This window comes from Trifolium pratense, linkage group LG4 (genome assembly GCF_020283565.1).
Source record: "Trifolium pratense cultivar HEN17-A07 linkage group LG4, ARS_RC_1.1, whole genome shotgun sequence".
Lineage (NCBI taxonomy): Eukaryota > Viridiplantae > Streptophyta > Magnoliopsida > Fabales > Fabaceae > Trifolium > Trifolium pratense.
Window position 1 is genome coordinate 26597010 of NC_060062.1, and position 20765 is coordinate 26617774.

Genomic DNA, 20765 nt, shown 5'->3' on the forward strand with positions numbered 1-20765 from the left:
ACTCTGAAATTCTAATTATAAACATCATTCTAACTATATGCCTATATATATAAATTTAAACAACAACTAATCTATAAATTTTAAATATCCTTAAAATTCTAAACAAGAAATATAAATTTTAAAACCTAATATTATCTTTATTTTTATATCATAATATTATCTTATTTTAAATATGTCCGCATGAATTTAGTAGATAGACAAAATATTAGAGAAAAGAGTAACCTTCGCGTTTGAGCGGAAAACGTTTTCCGAAAAGTTAGCAAGCGAAAAACGTTTTTCGTACAAGAAAAAATTCGGTTCTTGTTTTTTGAAGTCAACATATCAGGGGCAAAATCGGAAGTTTGGGGGTAGGCGAGAAATAGGGTGGGTGAGAAGAGAAATTTTCTCTCTTAAATACCTTGGTTTTACTACGCTTTTCTTATTACACCCCCACTTACTATTTACCAATATGTTCTCTCCACTTATCCTAGGCCCAATACTTAGTTCCCACATAATTGTTCTAATTTCTTCTTCTTCTTCTTTTTTTTGATTAATTATTCTAATTTTTAACTTAGGACTAAAAGTCTCAAATATCTAATTATCCAAAAATAAAATAAACACAATTACTCAATCGAATAATTAAATAAATAAATAAATACTAATAATAAAAAATAGGATGTTACAATAAACATTTAAATTATAAGCTAATGATCTAATTTTGGTTATATTTTTACTTTATGATAAGTTTAAATTATAATATGAGATAAACTCTATGAATTTACAATTTGATTCTATATAATTAATTAAAATGAGTCGACATCAATATTTGATGCTGAAAAATTATTTTGTGACTTGATCCTCACCATCATTATAAGTTGTTTCCTTTGAAAATCTATTTTCCAAATGTCTCGGATATTTTAAGTGCATTTGGAAAATTATATTTTTCTTTTCAAATGAATGTGTTTGAATTTAAATTGTTACATCTCTAAATATTGTTCAATGTATATGAAAGGACCTATAATTCTTTAAATTTCAATGTTTACATGTTTGTATGTGGTTCAATGTGTTAAGATTGAATTTTCATAACAAGACTAACTAATTTTATCGATATTCACTGTAACACCCAAAATTTTATAAACTAGTATTTTCTTTATATTATTAATTTAAGTAGTTTTATAAAATAAATTTGATGATTTAGTTATATTTTCACAATAGTTTGTGAAAATAATTTATTTAAAGAGTATACAATATCATGTTAGTCCTAGTTACATGTCTAAACTCTAAAGTGTGAGAATGTTTAAATAATTATTTTCTTGGAAATGAACTTTAGATAAAGAAAACCTATAGATATAATCTATTAATTTAATGTAAGCTATGGTTGAAATTTTAGAACTGAGAGTGTAAAAGTATACACCGTTAAAAATAAATAGTTTATAAAAATATGTCGGAAATAAATAGTTTATTTTCGAATTATTTTATGTGTGCTTTGATAGTATATTTATCTTGTGTATGCTGCTAATTAATATTTTCTCTAGACTGTGAATTTAAGAAAAATAATTTTACAAATCAATCATGAAATATTTCAGTAGGTTATGATAAAATTTTGGGCTGAAAATTCAACCGGATTTCTGACAGTGGTTTACTCAACAGTATAATTTTTATCCCAGAAAAAGAAAAGAAAAATATTTTTAATATCACAAAAATATGTAGGTTTGGATAATGTCCTTAATTTTATCATTTCTATTAAAAATAAAAATGAAAAATAAAATAAAATGAACGATTAAAATAAGAGTAATTAAGAGATAAGCATGCATTTAATTTTAAGATAAGAACTACACCTATGAAATCAACGTGGCCCCTTTGTTCCTCACAAAATGAAAGTGAAACCGTGGATCTAATATTTACCATGGAGAGGTAGAAGCATGAACCTATAAATAGAACATTAACCTTTTATCAAACCCACACAACTATCACTCTCAAAAGAAGCCAGGAATGTTAAGGTTCGAAACTCTTCCTTCTTCTTAAATTCTTTTATTTTGTTTGTTTGTCCTTTTAAAAAAATTAGTCTTTTTCATTCACTTTAAAACTTTCTATTACTTTAATTTCAATAACTTTCAAGTTTAGGTTCTTTTGTTCCTTCTTTCTAAAACTTCTAAAACATTCATGTCACTTATTCACATGTTGGTTATGTCATTAGTGTTCTATTTCTAGCAGTTTTTAGCTTAGACAATTAAATCAATTAAGCTAAAAGTCATTTTCTTTCAAAAACAGGGTGTACTTATTCAATATACTAGTTAGTTACTGGTTGTTTACCTTTATTTGGCTTTGTTTTGATATTGGACTCGGTCACTACTCTATAATAATTCCCTAAGTTTTAACTAAGCAACATTCATTTACTTAATTGTTTAGAAATAAAATAAAATCAAAGATAGAAATCGAAAACATGGTAACAGAACCATATCCTTCTAAACATTTAGATTAGTATTATGATGGGTGGAAAGTGTTTGTTTAAATGATCTGAAGCCATATACATGATTAGAAATGCCATGCGATTTTCTTGTCATGCAATGTTCTTGTTAATATTACAATGTCGGCTTCTTGTTCTTGAATAATTTACTTTAACACTTTAATGATGTTAGACTTATAATTACAATTATAGTTAGTTAAGAGACACTTGTTTCTATAAGTGAATAGGTATTGTAGAAGAAGATGATTGTTCAAGAAATATTTGTGATAGCTTTGAGGGGAATTGCTAATAATAAGTTTCGATGTGTTACTTGTATATATATATATATATATATATATATATATATATATATATATATATATATATATATATATATATATATATATATATATATATATATATTATTAGTTATAACTAGGGGTGTTGTGTACTTTATATAGTAATTTACATTCATTAAGGTATATGCAAAATGTTAAATGATGAGTGATTGATTATAGTTTGATTATATGCGTGAATAAATCTTCTGCAATATATGATTTGAAAATTTTCATGTGCTTGAGTGTTTATGGTGAAAGTTTGAGGTGATCTCATAAGTTTTATTAGGAGTGTTGAGGATTAACATGTCAAGTTGGATATTGACAAAGAAAACTTAAGTTGAAAAGTTGAACGGTTAATCACCTTTGATAGGTGAAGAGCAAAACAGGGTGTTTCTTACAGTACTATAATGTATGTAAGACTGAGGATAGGTTCGGTCGGGTCGCCTCAAGACTTACCGGGGATCACCGGCATTTTGAACTCCTACCAATAGTCAGAGATAGCCACTCTGACTGGAGGAAATCATACAACCCGACGTGGTGAAACCTGACTGTGCAGGACTATCTATAATAAGGTGTAGCGCTCGGGCCATAATGGTTAAGACATATTTGATATATGTTGATTTGCAAACGACCATGTTATGGCAGTTGAAACAGCCTTACGCTCATGATAGAGGTCTCCATGGAGTTGGTTGAATAAAAATAATACTAACCAAATTAGAAGACTAACTTCGAGTGAAGAATTATTATTAGATTTTATATACATTTTAAATGATTAAATCTCGATGTTTGATATATTTGATGATTGATATATTGGATATATTCGATTATCTTTGTTTTTGACTAATTGTTGAATTGTGATATTGTTATAATGTTTTGTGCAATTCATATTTTTGTGACTATTTGACTACTTGATTCTATTTGATGTAAATACATGATTAGATACTCAGGTATGTATATATACTAGTTAAATAAATGTATATGTATAATATTATGTGTAGCCTTGTGACATCATCACGATGATAACTTGTGTACGAGTGATTCACCCCTTACAACAGTTAGTGCAGGATTCTAAGACCTCAAGTTGAAGTTCATTGAGAAAAGGAAAACGTGATTGTGAGAGACATTAATTATAATACAAGGACCGTTAGTGTTGATTAGTGATCTAGTTTATTTTTGGAGTCCGAAGAGAAAGATCTCTTTGATATGTATTGATGACGTCATTGGACTGGATGACAGGCATCAATGGTGTTTGACCAGCTCGTGATTATTTGTGGGTTAAACTTGATTAAGGTCTTCATCAATGTATCAGGACCTTTAGGTCCTTCAAAGAGTCTTTTGTAGGAATTTATCTTTTTATCATTTTAAATTGAAAAATTGTATGATACTTATGTGAAATGGAAATGTTTTATATTTGAAAATCCTTTGAGTAAAATTACTAGATGATTGTTTGATATAAGTGATGCATATTATTTATGGGCTTACTTTAAATTTATATAAAGAGAATTTTGAAAACTTTCTTAAATAAAAATAATAGTACTTATATTCGAGAACATTTCTCACTATTACTTTTCTTTTACCAAAAATAAACCAGCATAATTTTATTTGCTTGTATTTAAGCATTTAAATTTGGGTAGAGAACTGTGACGCTCTTCTTTTCAGTCTCTGAAAAGGGGGTGTTACATTCACCATGTTCTTTATAGAGCTGAGATTACAAAAAGCTTAAAAATAGAAAATAGAAAAACTAACTGACAAAGTAACTGATTGACAGTTACTTCTAAAACAAGTAAAGTCCAAAAACCAACACGAGGCCCAAACTAGAAACCTTCTATATACAACATTCTCTCCCTTAAACTAATTGTGGTTGCACAAAATACACAATCAATTTATCATTGGCATTCCTATAACTCCAAGATGCCTTCGAAACCTTTCAAAAGTATCAGTCATCAAAGGCTTTGTGAATAAGTCTGCAAGCTGATCCTTGGTGCCACAATACCTTACATTGATGTGCTTACTTCTACCAGGGAACAATAAATTTTTGGATAATTTTAATATGAAACTATTGTCTCATAGAATAGAAATATGTCAAATAACCTATTATCCCAAAAGCTTAAGCTGTTAGGATAGAGTCACATCGATGATTTTATATTATTTCTAACACGCCTCCTCATGCAAGAGCCCACTTGTGTAACGCCCCAAAAATTAGGATTCATTTTATTTAATTATTTAGTTGTTGTGGTGTTGATTTTCTTGTTATGGTGTTGATTGATGATGTTTATTTAATTATTTTATGACGAATAATTAAATAATTGATAGATAAAAATAATAACGTTGCTAATTAGAAAATAAAATAAAAAGGTGTTGGAAGCATAGAGGGGGTGTAGATAGGAAAATGGTAGAGAAAGAGACAAAGAAGAAGAAACATAATTTTAATTCTCATCAAAACATATTAATAATAATAATGTCATATTTTTTTAATAATAATAATGTAGTTGTCTATGGACATTAGTGGATAGAAGAAGGAAAATTTGAGTAGGATGATCCATAACAAAAATAAACACACAGAAAAATAGTGCAAGGATAGGAGAAGAGAGAAAGCTCTTGGAAGAGTGAAGAGAAGCAAGGGAAGGAAGAGTTTAACCTCAATATAGGAAATTCACTGCACTCCAAGTAAGGGAGCTTTATACTCTTGAAAACTCTGAATTCAATAGGCATACTTTGTATTGATTATGTATGTGCTTAAGTTGTTGTTCTTATACTTTCTCCTACCATTATGTGATGTTGTTGTTGTTGTTGTTTCAATACTTATTCTTAATTTCGATTTCATAATTTGTTATGATAATGTTTTTATGCTTTTGTTGTTGCTGCAATTCGTGTTCCGATGTTGAGTAAAATAAAACCATGGATTGGTGTTGTTCTTGAGAAATTCAAATAATGGGGTTTTTGGGATTTTGATGATAATTCTAAAGAAACAGGTTCATAACGTGTTGAGCATCAAATACGATTCTAAGGGAATTCTAGGATTTTTATAGGTCGAGAGAATGTCAAAACCGAAGCTTTTGAACAATCATCAATGGAGTTTTTATGTAAAAATTCGTGTGAAGCTTTTGTTATGTAAAGCATTCGATTCGAGTGTCTTTTCTAAAAATAAATACCGGGTATCTTCCTAGAATTAAATGATTGATCAAAACGGTATAAAGAACGTCAATTTCCGTTGAGAAATGAGGGAGAACCGACCGAGTCAAATTGCGGATCGTCGCGACCCGTTTTCCTGCAACCGGGTGAAGGAGATGATGAACAGTGTGCGGGTGAAATTTTGGTACCTATTTGGTAATTTGTGGACACTCGTAGCTATTTTTAATTAATTATTTGGAGTAAAAAGATGATTAAAAATATTATAATTTCGTGAAAATTTCCCAAAATTTTATGTAGGGTATTTTGAATATTTTGGAACCCTATGGTGTATCTCACTCTCCCTGGTTTTATATAATATTAAGGATTTGAATTTATTTCACAATTGTTATTAATTAAATTAATTTAAAATTCATACGTTTCGTTGATAAACTAAACCGAGTTAAATTGGGTTAAAGGTTCTGTTAAGACGAGTAATAAGTTGTTGTCCTGAGAGGAGTGATTGACTAATTGGGTTATTAAATTTTAGTTGATGTTGTAATCGAAGTTACTAATAATTGTTGTGTATCGATGTTGTTTTAAGCCGTTGTTCGTTTATAGTAATTGTGTTGTCGAATTGTTGGTTTGTTGAATAATTATGTTGAGCTATGGTGGTTATAACAATGTTGAATTATTTATTTTAATGATCACTAGTGCAAAAAACACTTATTAAATCGGTTCTGGAAGGCTTTTAAAATCGGTTCCGGGACCGATTTAAATTCCGTCGATTTAGTAAGTTTTTTGTTTTTAAATCGGGTTTCGAACCGATTTAAAAGATTTTATTAAATCGGGTTGCCCGATTTCAAAGAGTTTATTAAATCAGTTTGCCCGATTTAAAAAATGTTAAAAAAGTCATGGAAGTTTTTGTATCTATTTGATCAGATTTAAAATCCAAAACTAAATCGGCTCAATCGATTTAAAAACCTTATTTTAAATCAGTTCGTATCTCACCCGATTTAAATTCTATTAATTTTCTTCTATATTTTTTTTTTCTTTTGCTATTATTTCTCGAGTATTGATCCAAAATCATCCATTAATAGTATAAAGTTACAAAATTATACTTCTACACTAAAATCATACTATAATAATAGAGTATCATACACCTAATAGCATAAATTATACTTATACACACTAAAATCTTTCCATACACACTAAAATCATTCCATAATAGTAGAGTTAATATCATATACCTAGAATCATAAATTATAAACCATAAAGTTACAAATTTATACTTATACACTAAGATTATACTTGTAACCTCGATTCCTTATATTTGTATACTTAACTTTGTCTTCGCCTTTAACAGTTACCTCATAAGTTGGTTTCGGGAGACCATTTCTTAAAATCACTGGGTTGATGAATCAATCCTCTCCGTATTTCCACAGGGATGTTCTCAGACCTTTTAATTCTGAAAAGAAAAAAAAAAGAAGATAAACTCAGCTCAACATATAAGCATAATAAAATGGACAACTTTGAGAAAATAAAGCCTAGAATCACAAAGTTGTCAAGGAATTGCATATGCTGATGGTCATTGTACTGAAAATTGTGATGTTGTAATTGTCGTTGTTGTATGTAGTTGTTTATGAACGTTGTTTATTGATGTTTTGCTATAATGATGATGAAGTTGTCTATTGAAGTTGTTAAATTATGTTGCCTATTGACGTTGTTTATTATAACATGACATGCATTCATCCATGTGTCCAATGACGTTGCCTAATGAAGTTGTATAATTGACGTTGAAAATGATGTTGCTTAATGACGTTGAAAATGATGTTGCTTAATGAAGTTGAAAATAATGACGTTGATCATCTATGATATAAAACTAGAAATGACGTTGCTATTGGCACCACATGCATGTAGCGAGTCTAGGTGCATTGCATGCATTTTAATTATATTTCTTTATTTAAATGTTGTTGTTATTTCTCTTTATTTAATTAATGATTGATGATTGTGGTTGACTGATGAATGTGTGTGGCCATCCGCTTAGGTGGTCTTGTTGTTGTTTATGATGTTGTTTTAATTCGGTTATTTTCTTGATGTATTTTGACTCACCTTTACATTCCCCCTTCTGGCTTGGCCCTACGGTGTGCAACCGTAGATTTTCAGGTAGGAGACGAATCATAAATGGTGTGTTCGGATAGCTGTTGCTTTGCTATTTATTTGGAGTCGCTCTGTTAGGATGTTGTTGGGAGAAACTTTTATTTAATTATGTTGTTAAATTTTTATAACAATTGGGTTTTGTCATTTGATTCAGTATTTTCAATTCGAGCTTTGAAACTTATATTAATTTGGTTTAATTTTTATTCTCCGCTGCATAATTTCTAATCATTTGAGGACATAGTTACGTTGAGTAAGTGTGATATCCTTATTAAATAAATAAAATTAACTTTTTCGAAAAAATAAAATAAAGGGGTAAATTAAGGGTGTTACAACTTGGGCTTGAAGTATGGATAATGCATATGTCCACCTACCATATGCTTAAATTTCACTTTTTAATTAGAAAGTGAGGGCTGCGGGGATCGAACTCTAGACCACTTAGGGTCCGTTTGGCCCTACTTATTTTCCACTTTTTTCCTTCTTAAAAGTAGTAAATAGGTAAAAGAAAAAAATTGTGTTTGACCCAACTTCTCATCATTTTCTACTTCTTTACTTTATTTCTCTAATTATTTTAAGGAGAAATAGAGTCAAATACAATTTTCTACTTCTCTATTTCTTTTGAGGAGAAATAGAAAAGTAGAAAATAAGTAGGGCCAAACGGGGCCTTACTCATAGAGGCTCTGGTATCATATCAAATAACCGATTATCCCAAAAGCTTAAGCTGTTAGGATAGAGCCACATCAATGATTTTATATTATTTCTAACAAATACTCTCTTGTTTTACCTGACCTATTTCCTCCATGATTCCCTTCATCCAAATGGCCTGACTAGCAGCTCCAGCAGCAGCCACAAACTCAACTACAATAGTAGAGAGGATCACTATTGGTTGTAGATTTCGGACTTTAAGACCGAGTAGAGAAGTTATTAAGGAAGTAACTTTGTGTGCATCAAGAGTAACTCGAGGTATATCAATGGTGAGCCTTTTTATTTCTATTAGATGATAATAACTAGATTTGTGAAGTAATGTGGCGACTACATCTAAAAGTGAATATGATGGGTTTGGATTTTGACGAAGATAATAACAAGTTTGAAAATCAAAGACGGATAAGTAGGTCCACAAGGAATTTGGGTTCTCTCCATTTATTATCCCTCCATTTATTCTCCATTTGGAGAGAGATAGACACATTAAGAATTAGTGGGACCCATTAAAAGTGGGTCCCACTAATTTGTGGACCCCACTAATTTTTTTTTGTGTCTATCTCTCTCTAAATGGAGAGATAACAAATGGAGAGAATCTAAACTCGTCCACAAGTACCTCCACTTTTTTGATAATATTGAAGTTTTGATAGCATCTTCGGTATATAAAAAAGAAAGAATATGAACGAGAACATTATCGGGTTAGTCACTGATTATGTGTTTATGCCTTTTGATTGATGCATTATTGGATACCATGCTGCTGCTAATTTCTTCAATCTTCTTCCTCTTCTTCTCAAACATAATTAATTAATCGTCTTAATTTCAGAAAAACACTTATTCAGAATCAAATCATTGAGGGAGAATTAGTTAAGTTTTTAAATTTAAATGATTGTAGGGTAAAATCATTCATACCTTTGCTGCCACGATACGGTTACTGAGCGGGATCTCTGTGCAGAAACTGCGGCTCTTAAATAAGAGAAAGGACCAGGTTACTCCTAATCCTCAACTTTCATCTATCTATACCTATAGAGAGATCATACAAAAAAAAATACTTGGTGTGACCTTTTTATAATATCAACTAGTCCTGAGCATCGGTCGGGTTCGGGCCGAAAATCACTAAATCGATAAAAACCGCAACCATTTAATTTGGACCCAATTCCGACCGTCTATATCTTCGGTTTGTTCGGGTTCGGGTCATACGGGTGGCGGGTTGAACGGGTCGGTTATTACGGGTTAGATCGAAACTTTGTTTACATCTAAAACTCCTCCATTATCCAAAAATTCCTAATTTTCGAATAGTTTAATACCTCGTACACAATGCAACAAAAGATAGACGAAGTAAATTAAAAAACAAAGAGGGTAAGATGCAGTTACTTTCTTTCAATATGTAGATCTAAAGACAATAAAATATTAAGTAGAAGAGACGTAGAAATTAAAATAGATCTAGAATATATATTAGAATATATTTCCGACCTTCTTTATCACCATATTATTAATTATAAGCTTTGTAAAATATAATATTTTTATCTTTTATCAAAGAGGGATAAAAATAACAAAGAGAAGAGTATATTAGATTGAAAGGGAGAGAAGGAAAAAAATTAATTTGCAAAAAACCACTTAAAAAAACGAAAGAAATAGTATAATAAAAAGAAAATTGCAAAAATAACTTTACTAATTTGGTGTTACTGCTTAAAAAAAGAAGAAATAGTATCATTCTTCTCTTTGGTGCAAGCAAAACAATCGATAAAACGCAGCGTTTTGGCCCAATTCGTTTGATCTTAGCATCGTGATTGATCGTCCCTCTTCCCTAATTCACCGCGTCGACACCGTCACCGGCAAAGCTATTCACCGTTCCGTTCTTGCTCCTTCTGTAATCAGGTTACCACCTTCACTTTCTCACTTCATCCATCTCATCTTCCTATTTTCAATTTATTCTCAATCTTTCTCTTTTTCAGTTTCTTGTTCTTCAATCAAATTTTTAGGTATTTTTCGTTTAAATAAAAGTCACAAATTTATGCTCTTATGCAATTTTGGTTGTTGAAACTTGAATTTGTTGCTAGATCTAAGATTCCGCACTGTTATTTGATTATTGTACTGAATTAGAATTATTACTGATTAGTATTACTGTATTATACAATATTTAAATTTAGTATTATACAATAGTACTTAAATTTGACTGATTAGTTCTTCAATTCGAGAATTTGGAATTTAGTAATAATAAATATTGCAATTTTATGAGATGATTGTATTTTGAGATCTGTGGCAATGGAAGCATATGCATTACCTTCAATAAGGGTCATGCTAACTAGTGTCCCAGACACCTGTTAAGGAAGTCAAAAGTATCTATGAAGATAAACAGTTATCTAGTTTTGGTAGGAGAATACTTAGTTACAGTGCCTTAGGCACATTTCAAACTGTTCTTCATGTAACTCAATCTAAACACATTGTTTTAACCAATTTAAGTTGTATCAGTTGGCATACGAATTTTGGCAGTTTTATAAAATATTAGTGCAGAACCGGATACACAGTTGCTAAGGCACCGTAGGTAAGTTTTTTCGGTTCTGCTACTTGCTATTTTTTCTTGCTAGACAAATGTTAGTAATTAGTTGTTAGGTTAATATTTTCACCTTCACTAGGTTTGAACCCCGGTTGCAGTCCTTTTAACTACTCCAACTTGTTGAACCCTTAGCTCAAACTAGTTGAGCTACCCTACCCCATTTTAGAAGGATTATTAACTCGATGTTGTTGTTGCTTATAGTGCTGCTCGCTAGGGTTTTAGATAAGGAGAACAACAACTCAACAACAAAAATAGTTATAGTTCAAGTAGCTAGCTAGGTTTCACTAGGCATATTGGGCTAGAAGTGCAGTGGTTTGTTATCACTCTACTGTTGCGCCAATGAGAATCCCTCACGTGGTGTCTTTCTTGTTTAGGACCAACGAGAATTGGGCATTCCCCCAGGCCCCATCAGTTGACTCTCAACTTGGAGGCCACATTTGCAGCCTCTGGCCCAACCCAGTGGAATCTGAACCATGTTCCACCACCTTAACTAGAAATTTGCTACTTGCTGGTTAATTTCATGGTTGTGATTAATTGCAATGATGAAATAGACAAGTCAATTGAATTAAGGACTGTCATTGAAGCTAAGATATAATTTATTTTGATGTATTCTGCCTGGTAAGTGCTTCAGTCAGTGCTTTAGAGTGTACTTGATCTTTAATCTTTGTTGCCCATGCTTAGTTTTTCAATGATCCGTAAAGCATCAAGTAGTCCTTTATTCTAACATATGATATCTTCCATTCTTCTGTAAGTCATTACTAGTTATGTGCTGATTTATACTTTTATAGATAATTAAGATATAGTATTTGATTGTTTAGAAGTTATTGAGATGGTTCCTGTAGAGATGCTTAAGGGTTGATCTGTGCTAGACTTTCTAGAGAAAGCTTTATATGATTTGTTTGTCATAGTCGTTTGTTATTCTCTGCTTCTGTTAAAAGGTTAACGATCATTTGTTATGATTTGAAATAATTCGTCAGTTGAGTTGGGTTTGTTTTGCAATGCAGGGAAATGGGTTTGTGGACATTACTTGAGGGACTCCTGCTTCTGGCAAATGCTCTAGCAATATTAAATGAGGACCGCTTTCTTGTCCCTAAAGGATGGGGCTTATCAGATTTTTCAGGAGGCAGGACAAAGTCTTTCAAAGGCCAGATTATAGGTCTCATTTACGCAACTCAGTACCTACGAGTCCCTCTTATACTTTTTAACTCCGTCTTCATTATTGTAAAGTTGGTTTCTGGGTGATGTCTAAGGTGAGATGGCAATACTTATAGCTATGCACATTCTTTTAATTTTTCTGTGTAGATTGTAGAGTATAGTAATAATAATCATAGCAACAGCATTATAACACAGCTGCAATACATTTACAAATGGACCAAATGTAGTTAACTGGATACTGTGTTTAGTTCACTGCATGGGTCTTCAGTCATTTTATTTTTCCTTTCTGGATATTGGCAACAGCATGAAATAACTTAAAGAGCAAAGCAATACTCTCTTGCACACTTATTATTAGGTAAAATTCCCGGGAATCTCTTTAGTATAGAATTGTGTCCCACGAAATAGGGAATGAAACATAATGTGATTTAGTGGTATCCGCGTGATTTTGTTTAATACAATATCAAAAGTGTGTTATAGAGTGTGCATTAGCTTATCTAGCTTGAACTTGAAGTATGGTTGTTTTGCCACTAATTGTTTTAGTTTTGAATGCTTAGCTAAATTTGGTGCTTGTTTGGCAGTTACAAGTAAATTTTTATTAGATTAAGATATAGTTTTGACCACAGGAAAAATAAAATAAATAAATAAATAGCTGCAAACTTACCTAGTTGGTTATAGTGAAGTTCAAATCTAAAGCTAGCTTGTTCAGCAAACCTTAAGCAACTAATGTCTACCTTAACATTTTTGTCTCCCATCTTCCATTCTCACACACAGTTTGAAGAGAATATGGTTGTTTATTTTTTATAGTAAAGGGATCATGCTGTGAAGTATAAGGAAGTAACATAATGTCTAGCACTGATGTTTATTTTTATCATCTTAATGGTTGCAGGTGCTGGAAGTTTACATCGCATGATTTCAAGTTTATTTAGGTAGGAAAATTTGAGAAATTCTATTGTAAGAATACCCGTTAAAAAGTACCTCTTTTGGGATTTTAATCCATTGATATTATTAGTCACAAAATCACGCTTGCTACAATGTCAATATGTAGTGAGAAATGGAGATCATTATTATTGATTTTAGCTGGGTGGGTACTGTATTCATTTTCTAAGATTTAATTAAAATAGGCCAATTTGCTTGTATTATCTTTTACTTGTTTTCAATTGCTTATTGTTTGATTGGTGATGTGTTCCGAACTGATTCGGCTCGAGGAACTATGAAATTATTTGATCTATAACCATATAAATGGGCTTATAAGAAAGTCCATAATTCATTCTCAGTACCTTAGGATCTTCTGAAAGCCAAAAATTTGTATTTACTATTTACCATAACGAGTCACTTATTAAGTAAGGTTGCAAGGCATGTTTCACAAAATTTACAGGGTTATTATGCTGATGTTAAAAGTAATTCATTTTTGTAATGAAGGCATATTTGAAGCATGATAGCACGATTCATCAGCACTAGAATTGCTGAAAGAATATAGAATTTATTAATCATAAATCGGCGAAAACATGATAAGTTTTGGAATCTAAAGCAATAAGGCGCAGCGCTGCAATAGTTGCTGCAACAGACATGATGGCAAAGAACCAAATGTTGATCCAATGCCAAAACTTTTGAATGGAAGTTAATTTGTTCTTATTTGCCACTAGGTACATATGGTTTGCAAGAATAAATGTAAGGGGAAATGTGCTTATAGCTCCTGTGAGGCTCATGAAATCTCCAAGGAATGGCAAAAGAGCTGATACAAATGTATTCAAAGTCATGTAGCCACCTCTTACCAAGATTCTAAATGACAAGTTCTTAAAAGCAAGAGCATTCCCTTTGATCCCATGTTTGGTATCCAAATACTCATACATTGGACTTGCAAATATCTATCAGAAACAGAAGAGAGGCTATTATTAGTACACTGCACAAATTCAAAAAATATTTAGGCTTTATTTTGATTCCTCTATTTTTCCTGATTTACAATTTTGCTTCCTCAATTTTTATAAGGAAAATGACACTTTTTTTTTCCTCACTTGTACATTTTTAGATTGAATTTTGTTGATTAACAAGTGAGATGCTTATCTGGCAATTCAGTTGATGATGTGGCAATTTCTAGTTGCATTCTTATTTTAAAATTAATTTAGATTTCATTAAAATATATATTAATTTATGTTACAAAAGCAACAAATTTTGATATAAAACATTGTATAGGTAGATTCTCCCTTAATAACTCATTTTCATGTCACCAACTCAGTTGTCACAAATATTTCACTTGCCAAAACATAAACAAATAAAAAAAAAAAATGTGTATATTGGGAAAATACCAGACATTTTGAAAACTGGGGGACCAAATTCCTCGAATTAAAATTGGGGGGGGGGGGGGGGGGGACTAAAATCGTGAGACAAGATAACAGGAAAAAACTGCATTTAAACCAAATATTTTGAAAGTAGCAAAGTATAAGTTTAGAAGTCATTACATGCAATGCAATGACTGATTGAAGAAAGGCTGTAATATTGGCCACTGCCTTCACCCAGATTGGACCATTGACATTATTCAGCAAAAACGTTTGTGTTGAAGATCCATATGCCCAGTACCCTGCAAAGGTAACCAGATATAATGGTAGAACTCCAACGGTAAACTGAAAGTATAGGGCTTTCATCATGTTCTTGACAACTGGTTGTTGAATCGTCGCCTATTAGGTTACAACCAAATAAAGTAAAAGTCACTTTAAAAATGGGAGTGTTACGAATCCACACAAATACTCTAGGGAGAAATAATATAAGCTTGCATCATATTACCTGTATCTCAGGAAGCATTCCTGTATTATATGCGAACACAAGATTTGCAGACGCCCCGATTGTTGTAAATATTTTACTTGTTGATGTTCCCGGAACACTATAATCTCGAGCTGGTGCTTTTATTCCTAACAATAAACTGTTGGTTAGTAAGCAAACTCACAGTCTCACACTTTTATCAACTTAAACATAATAGATGATGTTTACTGTAACACTAGTTATCATAATAAGATAAGAATTAACTATAATTTCTAATAATATGAACATGAATAATAGAAACCATCCACTACAGAGGCACTAGGGATCGAAAACCAAGCATTAAACATGTAAATTATTGTCTTCAGACAAGTATATTCAGTCAACGAAATGTAGCTAAGATGTACAAGGCAAATGACATATTGACAGACATGTAATGAGACAATACCATCTTTCAGTGACAGTACAAGTGCTATGACAATGTATGCGAGGCTTAAGACCGTTGAAAATCCTAGCCAAACTCCAAGAGCTGAAAGATGAGGAATACAAATGGCAAACATTGCACATACAAGTCCAGCTATGGCAATAAAATGTGGAAGCTTCATCTGATCATCATCCCTAAATAGAACATAAACGGCCTGCACAAGCACGACAATTAATCAACATGATTCAGAAAAATTCTCAAAGCAGAAGATTCATATAAACAGCATCTAATGACTGCACAAACTAAAATAGAACATAAACGACCTGCAAGAGCACGACAATTAGTCATACTTTTTGCCGAACCAGAAACAGAATAAACTGCCAAAAACAACAATAATCAAATTTTTTTTCATTAGATGAGTTTGGATCAAACAACACTGTGACACCATAACGTGAATCATGCCTAGTAACAGACCATTTAAATTCAAATCATTCTTAATGTTTTCGCTTGCTATTGTCTTTGGTAATCTTTTACATCTAATTATTGATTTATTGGAATATTTCTATCTGATATACTCTCTTTACTATTCTTTCTATAATTCTTCTTTGCACACGCCTAAACCACATAAAGCGAGAATGTAACATCTTTTTTTTGCAATAGATATTAGCTCAACTTTCTAATGTCTTCATTACTAATCTTGTTTTCTGCAACAACTAATTCATATGACATGCAAAATAATTGATAAAATTGAACCGGTTGATGCATCATTATTGCCAAAGTCACAGAAAGGAGAAATAGATAACTTTTCAACACTAGTAATGATATAGAAAACAAGTCCCAAATCTTGAGCAGGCTAGTTGAGAAACAAAAAACTCAAATAACTATTCAAAATACAAGAACTTCAAAAGTGTTCTGTTGTGGAACTAAAGTATAAGGAGAATGATGTAATTATGATTGCAATTCAGGAAAACAAAACATTTATAATTGTTTGATCATATTACTTTGTAGTGTTACCTTCAAAGCCGAACCAGCCAAAATGATGTAGCCGGTATTTATCATGAAAAGATTGACATACTGCAGAGTCCATGTCAGAGAATACGCTTTTCTACCTAAAATGAAAATGGAATACACATAAGCAACAATGCTATGCTTGTTTATACAACAAAATGACATGACAAGCAAGGTTTTAGATCACATATACATCTACATTCTTGATACTGCAAAAAATTACTATTAAATATTGCTGATAAATTCATAATCGCAGTTGCAAATACATGAAAATAATGATAAAATTAGCATTTTGGTCCTGGAATTGTAAATGTCAAACAATTTAAGTCCCTCAATTTTTGAAATAGCAATTTAGTCCTTTAAACTAAAGAACTTTAGTCAATTTAGTACCTTAACAAAAATATCACCTTAAGAAACATCTATCAAAATCAATGAAAGACATACATATTATGTAGCATTGACATTTTTTATCAAAGGCGAGTCCGGTGTCCAACACCCACACGACACCAAACATATGATTACATTCAACTAATTTATCAGTGTCAGTGCTTCACAACCTACATATTGCTTTGAATAGTCTCATGGTACATAAAGACAAACATAGAATCTTCAAAATTGTGGCATTTATAATGAAAAAATGATTAAATTGATTGACTTTCTTTAATTTTAATGACTAAATTTTCATTTTGCAAATTTGAGGGACTACTCATCCGAGCCATATAATTTGTAGGACCAAAATGCTGATTTAATCCATAAAAAGCCCTGATATTCATGGCTTTGATGACAAGATATGAAAAGAAACTACCCACTCCCTTGTAGCTAGTCGTTGAGTACATGTAAGTGCAGATTTGGAATGAAAGTGAGTTTGACAAAAAATGATTTTTTTAACCCTATAGTTCCCGGGGATGAGACCCAGTAATTCAGAGTTCGGCAGCAAGATAACAAGTCTAACAAAAAATTGTTAACACCAGGAATTGAACTTGGATTCTCCCGAACGATTCATCCTAGGGGGAGCTAATTATTAACCACTTGAGCCCAATGTATTGATCGGTAACACTTTGATTTTGTGGAAGCTACAAAGTATAGTTTTTGCTAAAATAACATTGTGCTACCGAGTTTATGCTAAAATCGCAGTGAATCAAAACATGCACTTATACTTATTATACAATTAAGGACATAGCTTACCATATACATAACCAGCAAGATCCCGGTATCTAATATGTCTTGTTCCACCAAATTCATGAAGCATAGCAATAAGAGCATTTGCATAAAGTGATATAGCAGTTGCAAGAATTAAACCAACACCACCACCTATCCAACCTAAAGGAACCATAATGGTCCCTGAATATCCAAGAACATAAGCACTATTAATTCCTGTCGTCAGAACAAACCCCACTTGAAACCATGAATCTACAAAAAAAATAAAAAAACATCATTAAAAAACAATTAATCTGAAATTACTCAAAATTCAATCATGAAATTGAAGAAAGAACAAACCAGTGCTAATTTGATGAGCAGTATCTGGGATTTGAACATTTTCACCATCGTTATCAATATCAGGTAGCAGCGTTAGGCTAACCTGCTCCTCCTCTTCCTCCGATGAAAGGTTCTTCACCGCCAGCGTGAATTTTTGCTACGACCCTTTTGTTGTTTTTGGAAGAAAAATCGATAGATGTAAAAATCGGAAATGAATTTTTTTTTTTTTTTGACTAAAAAAATGGGAAATGAATGTTGTTTGTAAAATCGAGTGATGAATAAGATAAATACTTCGTTAGTTGTTTCTGTTTTTGATTGCTCGTAGATAGGCATGGCAACGGAACCCGTACCCGCGGGTACCCGCCCGAACCCATCCCGAGTTTGACGGGGAAAAACCAATTTGATTGGGTTTGGGCTCGGGTTTGGGTTTTCCCCGATTTCAAAACATGGGGATGGGGCGGGTAACGGAGATATTGGTACCCACCCGAACCCGTCCCCGAACCCGCCCGTTTATATAAAATTACTATATTACCCATATTTATTTATTTATAATGTCACAGATCATATAATTTATCTACTTGAGTTAGGATTTTTAATGAACAATGGTTCTTAGTTATTTGTTTTTTTAGCAATTTCAGTGAACAATGATGTAGAACATTCTTGGTTATGTGGTTGTTTTGACGGTATTTTGGAATATTGGTTTGTACCGGTACTATTTTATGGTTTTGATAATTTTGGTTTGATATTTTGGAATATCATTTCATTTGTATGTTTAATGCATTGAAATTTTGGTTTGTACTTTATTATTTGAAATTTTTTGTATTGTATGTATGTCAGTGTTCGGGAAAATTTTGGGTTCGGGTAAGGTTCAGCAGGGCAGGGCAAGGTTCGGGGATACCCGAACCCATTTGGGACGGGGATTGGGTTCAATTTTTCATCCCCGTCGGGTAATGGGCGGGGAACGGGTATTTATCAATGATTCGGGTATGGGGAACGGGGAAGGTAAAAACCGTACCCGCGGGTACCCATTGCCATGCCTACTCGTAGAAATTGTTTGTATCGGAAAGTATGGGTCCCACAATTTTTCTTCTTCTTAATTGAAGTGCCTTATGAGTTATGAGGGTTCCTTCCTAATGTTGTACTTGTACTTTCCACATTTGATTCTCTCTAAAAATGGAATGAATTAAAATTGAAAAATATATTTGATGTTGGACTATTACTGTATAACATTGTGAACGAAATTTGAATATAAACTTTTTTTTTACTAATTTTAACAATAAATGTAAATATATTAGCATATAAGATTTTTTTCTTTTTTTGGTATATCAATGAATGAAAGACAAACATGTAATAAGTTGCGTATTTATCTCTTTTCGAATGACAAAATTGAGACTCATGGAATTATGATTTATGTCAAACTTGATTAAAGTTATATAAAAATGATTAGATTTTTGTTTATTTTTGTCTTAGTTGATTACATACAGGTGTCAGGTGTGTGATGTGAATTATAGAATTATTGTCACAACTAAGTGGTATTTGATATGTTGGTGTAATTAGTGAAAGTGAAACTAAACAAATTAGGAATCTTACATACCACTTAGTTATGGGTAAGTTACAGATGGTTAAGTTGTAGGTAAAGTTTCCCAATAAACACAAATATTATAGAGGTTTAATTAACCGTGAGTAATGTTATTGATAGTTTAGTCGTGGGTAAATCTAGACAATCAACTTATTCCGAAAATTATTTTTACCCATGAATTACCCATAGTGTAGCCGTCGGTACGTTACAGACAATTTTTTGGCCGCGGGTAAAAATTACCCACGAGGCTTTTTCGCACCACCACTTGGTCGTGGATAATTCGTCACTAATTCAATGTTACCCACAACTTTTATCAATTACAGACAGTTTTTTCTGTGAGTAATAACAAAATTTCTTGTAGTGATGACTCCAACAATAATATCCTTCGCTTTATGATGTTTCATGTAGATCTTCTTGTCTGCAGCTGAAAGTAACATCTTGTTTGCAATAGTTAACCTTCCATTTTCATCCAAGTTCTCAAAAGTAACTCCTTCTTCAACAATATCTCATAGCTCATCATCAATACATTGATGTGACTATATATCCCTGATTTCCACCAAGCAAATGTAGTAGCATCACCATTGAAAAATGGTGCCTTTCTGTAACTCTTTTTAGAAGTTGAAGAAGGATTTGTAATCAAAGGGAATATTTTTGTCGGATGATTTAGGTGTTCCAGACATGGTGTGTTTTTCAAGATCTTTAATGTCTCATTAGTTAGGTGAAAATAACAGACAAAAGCTCTAAATACCAATCGAATGTGTGAAAAAACAAAAACGGAGGGGGGGAGGGGGGGGGGGGGGTTGAATTGTGTTTTGGTAAACTAATTTTTTTTGTGAATTTGTATCTAAAAATAGTTTGTTTGCAGCGGATTGAAAACACAATTAAAGAGAGCTAGAGAAAGAGAGATGAACACACAAAGATTTATACTGGTTTCCCTCACAAATCGAAAGTACTCCAGTCCCCTTGCACTTCCAAGGGAGTTCACTATAATCACAAAAGATTACAATTTTACTCAAGCACACAGCAAGAGACTTCTAATGCTCAAGTTATACTAAACAAGAGACTTCGCTAACTTACAAAGAGTATATAAG

General features: G+C 32.0%; 2 protein-coding genes across 2 annotated transcripts; one reads left to right on the forward strand and one right to left on the reverse strand.

The window, feature by feature from the left end:
- Nucleotides 1-10408: 10408 nt before the first annotated feature.
- LOC123920990 (immediate early response 3-interacting protein 1-like) lies at nt 10409-13626 on the forward strand. Its single transcript, XM_045973362.1, has 3 exons — nt 10409-10602; nt 12286-12531; nt 13323-13626. Exon 2 carries the CDS (start codon nt 12290-12292, stop codon nt 12521-12523), a length of 234 nt encoding a protein of 77 aa, XP_045829318.1. The 5' UTR covers nt 10409-10602; nt 12286-12289; the 3' UTR covers nt 12524-12531; nt 13323-13626.
- Nucleotides 13627-13880: 254 nt separating this feature from the next.
- Nucleotides 13881-18410, reverse strand: LOC123920989 (proline transporter 1-like). Its single transcript, XM_045973361.1, has 7 exons — nt 18117-18410; nt 17805-18029; nt 16626-16720; nt 15636-15825; nt 15215-15339; nt 14893-15108; nt 13881-14301 (listed from the first exon to the last, which is right to left on the reverse strand). Exons 2-7 carry the CDS (start codon nt 17950-17952, stop codon nt 13924-13926), a joined length of 1152 nt encoding a protein of 383 aa, XP_045829317.1. The 5' UTR covers nt 17953-18029; nt 18117-18410; the 3' UTR covers nt 13881-13923.
- Between the last annotated feature and the right edge of the window lie 2355 nt (nt 18411-20765).